Source organism: Anastrepha obliqua, unplaced genomic scaffold, assembly GCF_027943255.1.
Source record: "Anastrepha obliqua isolate idAnaObli1 unplaced genomic scaffold, idAnaObli1_1.0 ptg000009l, whole genome shotgun sequence".
Lineage (NCBI taxonomy): Eukaryota > Metazoa > Arthropoda > Insecta > Diptera > Tephritidae > Anastrepha > Anastrepha obliqua.
Genome location: NW_026562178.1, coordinates 4,781,989 through 4,787,100, shown reverse-complemented (window position 1 = coordinate 4,787,100; position 5,112 = coordinate 4,781,989). Strand labels below are relative to the sequence as shown.

At 36.4% G+C, this 5,112-nt stretch overlaps 1 protein-coding gene across 1 annotated transcript; it reads left to right on the top strand.

Annotated features, from left to right (window-relative positions):
- The first annotated feature begins 658 nt into the window (after window positions 1–658).
- On the top strand, window positions 659–1,182 carry LOC129251239 (probable fatty acid-binding protein). Its single transcript, XM_054890591.1, has one exon. It carries the CDS (start codon window positions 730–732, stop codon window positions 1,114–1,116), a length of 387 nt encoding a protein of 128 aa, XP_054746566.1. The 5' UTR covers window positions 659–729; the 3' UTR covers window positions 1,117–1,182.
- Window positions 1,183–5,112: the final 3,930 nt, after the last annotated feature.

Sequence of the window (5,112 nt, the reverse complement as noted above, 5' to 3'; positions counted from 1 at the left end):
TCTTCAATTTTAATGACATAATTCTTTTCATTTCAATTTACTCTACTTTAATGACATGATTCTTTTCATTTCAATTTACTCTACTTTAATTACATAATTCTTTTCATTTCAATTTACTCTACTCTTTAATTTCAATGACATAAATTCTTTTCCTTTTTTTTTGAAACCCGAAACATAAGTAAACACATGGCACACACCAAATACATTTTTTGTCATATGATACCCCACTCCAAAGCAAAGCCATAGCTTACTGTGAAGTAAGTTAACCTAAACAAAATTTAAGTCAACCTAAGCAAAATTTCATTGTATAGTATTTTTAAGTGTTTACAATTTTGTTATTGATTTTTACTTGTAACAATGTTTGATTGTAATTATATATATTTTATTGATGACAAGGCAAAAAGAAAGTATAAAATAAAGCCATTCTATCAGAAGGCAGCTCAGTCTCAACCTGATAGTTGGAAGGCAGTCATTTGCCCTAACTGAATAAAAATCTTTTATTTGAAAAGGAATCTTTAGTCGGCAGGTTTGCTCTAAAGCTCTTCCAGGATAATAAAGACTTCTAAAAGGAATCTTTAGTCGGCAAGTTTGCTCGAAAGCTCTTCCCTGAAGTAAAACACTTTACATGGCGATCCTGCCAGGTCATCAAGTGTCTAGTATCGCGTGTGTGCTCCATTTTTTTTCGAGTTTTCAATTTTAAAGTAAACGCTAAATAAATCATTAATAAAAATGGCTGTCTGGGAAGGAAAGAAATACAAATTAGAAAAGAGTGAAAACTTCGACGAATACATGAAGGAATTGGGTGTCGATATGGTTCTACGTAACAGTGTCAGCCCCACCGTTGAACTGAAGAAGGATGGTGATAATTACTCTTTCACCACTACCTCAACCTTCAAGACAACTACGGTCAACTTCAAGCTGGGCGAGGAATTCGATGAAGAGACACTTGATGGTCACAAAGTGAAGAGCGTCTTCACTCTGGATGGCACCAAATTGGTGCAAGAACAGAAGGGTGACAAACCATCGACCATTATTCGTGAATTCACTAACTCCGAGCTAGTGACTACTCTCACCCTCAACGACGTGAAGTCCGTCAGAGTCTACAAGGCTGTATAAATGCGCAGTGCGCTACATGCGAAGTTCAAAACAACAGTAACAAAAAGCTAAAGTAATTTAAAATAAAAAAAAATGCCACTTCTTCCAATAAAATTGAAAAACTAACTATCACACAGCATACATTGTACTTTATATAACTACACAGTCATCGACTGATCTCCGCCGTGTTCGGTTGTCTTTCTGGCTAGTTTGGTGTGTTTTCGGTGTGTTTTCCATTATTTTCCTTTTGGTATCCACCTCACAGAAGCTTTTGTTGTAATTTTTTATTACGTGTGCTGATTGCAAATACGATAGCTAATAAATAAACAAAAACAATCATGTCCCCCGGGGGCCCCCTTTAGGGGATAATAGGTTTGCCTTATTATCGGCAAGCCCAGATCGCAAACGAAAAAAACATTTAAATATTACAAAAGACGTTTTTCCCACATTACCAGTGTTAAAAAAAGATAATCCTAAATATCTAGTGGCAAGTGCTGTAGACTCTAATAAGCCGCTCAGCAAATATTCATGCTTTGCTGTTCACAAGGCTTTGAAGAACGTAAGCAATGATATTTTAAATATAGCTGAGTTAAGAGACGGAAACCTTCTTTTACTAGTAAAGAATAGTAGTGTCGCACAAAAATTTATCTCTACTAAATACCTTTATGGCGTCTGCCAAGTGCCCTCCATAATAATTTGAACTCATCCAAAGGCACAATTTACGCTCTGTGTTTGAATGACATCCAGGAAAGTGAAATTATTGAAAATTTGAAAGTACAGGGTGTCACATCTGTATACAAGTTCCCAAAATATGTTGATGGAAAGCCTTTTCCAAGCGGAGTTTTACTGCTAACATTCGATCTTTACCATCTGCCTGATAAAATCGAAGTGACATGGTACACTACGAAAGTGCGACCGTACTACCCCAACCCAATGAGATGCAAAAACTGTCAACTTCTCGGACACACAGTGAAAATATGTAATAAGACCCCTGTATGTGATAATTGCTCTCTCCCTCCTCATAACCCATCCCCTTGTACTCGCTCTTTATATGCGAATTGCTCTGGAAATCATTCCGCATCAAGTAAATCATGTCCTAAATACATTCAAATGAAGCAAATCATTACCATTAAAACCGACAATAAGTGCTCCATGCGTGAAGCTATCCAAATACAGAGAAAACAAATTCCAAAAAAAATTGATGAAAACTCCACTACTTTTTCTGAAGTAGCAAAAAAGTCACTAAGCAAAAACAATCAAAACAACACCAGCGAACAAAATATACAAACAACAAAACCCACCACAAATAACATTACTCAGAGAACGTTAAATATATTTCATTAACGTTCTCTGCATTACTGATAAACGAAACAATGTAAGCAAAGAAAACGCAGACAACAGCCATAACACACCATACTCCAACAATTCACACATAGCCGAATCAGTCGATACTCCAACAATAACCAATACTCTCTCTTACGATTTCATCTCTCAAATAAATTATCTCTCAGCAGACTTAATACCTCAACTTAATTCCTACCTCAACTCCTCTGCTGCTTTCCCACCCACGAATTCTGATACTGATACTAGTAATACAGTAGCAATGAATGATAATGAAACATGAGAATACTACAGTGGAATCTTAATGGCCTTTTTAACAATTATCCAGATTTAAATTTATTAATATAATTAAAGAATTTACTCCCGAAATAATAGCACTACAAGAGACACATATTCCAGCCAGTAAATCAGCTTATCCCCCTAATAATTATGTGAGTTATTTCCATAACAGCTCACAAAATACTTACAGTAAACAAGGCATTGCCGTATTTGTAAAAAAATCAGTTATCCATAAGCAAATACCTATCAACTCCAACATCCAATCGTAAGCTTTTGAAGTCGACATTGGTTTTAAAGTAACAATAATTACGTGCTACATTCCTCCAAATCAAGATTTTAATAACAGGGATCTAAACAACATTCTAGACCCTTTTTCAATTCCAATCATATTATTAGGAGACTTTAACGCGTGGAGCCCCCTTTGGGGCTCCGCTTCGGCCAACAAAAGAGGGACCTGGATGACTTGCACAATAGTGACCACTTCCCTATCATTTCCTCTCTTGCAATCCCCTTTTCCTACCAAGTCAAACCTGTTGCCAAATTCATAACAGAAAAAGCAGATTGGCCAAAATTCTGCAACTCTTTATTATATCTGTCTAGAAATAAGCCATTCTCAACGAACATCAATGAAGAGGCATCTACCATCAAATCGATAATCCGATCAGCTGCTCACCTTTCCATACCACAAACAAACACAAAAAAGTTCTCTACCAAATTACCTTATTGGTCACAGCTTTTATCAATACTTAGAAATACAAAGAAAAACTTATGGTGTCAATACAACGGAACAGAACTGACGAAAATTATGTAAATTACAAAAAAGCCAATGCTCTTTTCAGGCGAGAACTTAAATCCTCAAAACGACAATCTCTTGAAAAACTTACGTCGGAAATCACTCCGTCCTCTAGTCCAAAAAAAGTATGGGCTGATATAAAAACATTTACATCGTCGCTCCAACGAAACCACATCGCCTTCATTCATTCCCCAGAAGGCCCGATCTACGATCCCCAAATTATAGCCGATAAATTTGCAGGCACATGGTCAGACTACTCCCACTCATCAAATTTTAGTCCAGATTTTAATACGTTAAATGCAAACACCAAAAACGAAAACTATCGAAATCTCTCTCCTACACCCTCTGCTTCATGCGCTGATGCTCCTGTCACATTATTTGAATTTGACAGTACTATTTCTTCAATGAAAGGCAAAACACCAGGTGCAGACAAAATATCGTATCCTATTTTACGAAATATTCCCTTCGCTGTGAAATCAAGGCTTGTAAGATTATATAATCTGATTTTAGACCGAGGTTTATACCCACAGGCATGGAAAACTGCTGGGATTATACCTATTCCAAAACCGAACAGACCCAATTCTCTGATTTCAAATTATAGACCAATTTCGCTATTACCTTGCATGTCAAAAGTACTAGAAAAGATAATCTCTCGGCGACTTGTGTGGTTTGCCGAACAGAATGATCTCATAAACCCACATCAGTTTGCTTTTCGGAAAGGTGTAAGCGTAATAGATCCTCTTCTATTATTTGATCATTTCATTACTAAAGCCCTATCGTCTAAAAATCACGTCTCAATACTTAGTTTATAGTAGACTTTGAAAAGGCATATGACAGAATTGGAGCGCATTGCGTATTACAAGAACTTAAACGTTGGAAAGTTGGTGAAAAAATATTCAATGTCGTAATATCCTTCCTCTGCAATCGCAAATTTTTTGTTCGTGCAAATAATCAGAAATCAAAAATTGTTCCCCTTTTCAATGGTATCCCTCAAGGGTCGCCGTTATCAGTTATCCTGTTTACAATCGCGTTCAACGTAATTAGCCGGATTATTTCGTCATATACCCAAATTGAATATTTCGTTTATGCCGATGACGTCCTTATTTTTTCGAAAATCAAAGACCTATCTATAATTAAAACCGCGTTCTCTAATATCTTGGAGGACTTAAACACTTGGTCAAAAATATCCGGAGCTAATCTGTCTGTTAACAAAAGCACATCTTTCCATATCTGCAGGAAACATAAATGCGTCTTCCCTACCCTTTCCCTTTTTAACTCCCCAATCCCCCATACTAATAGTTTAAAAATATTAGGCATTATATTTGATAAGAGATATACGTTCAAAGATCATTGTGAATATGTTAGACTAAGCTTATTCTCTAGACTTAATATTGTAAAATACCTCTCATCTAAACATTGTCTAGTACACATAAGAACTCTTGTCAATATAACAAAAGCCATAATACTTTCTAAAATCGATTTCGGACTCGCAATATACGGACACTGCGCCAGAAGACATATCAAACGCCTTCAAACACCATACCATGCTGCGGCCAGGAGAAGTATCCGCGCTTTCCCCACGTCTCCAATAAAGGTAATATTAG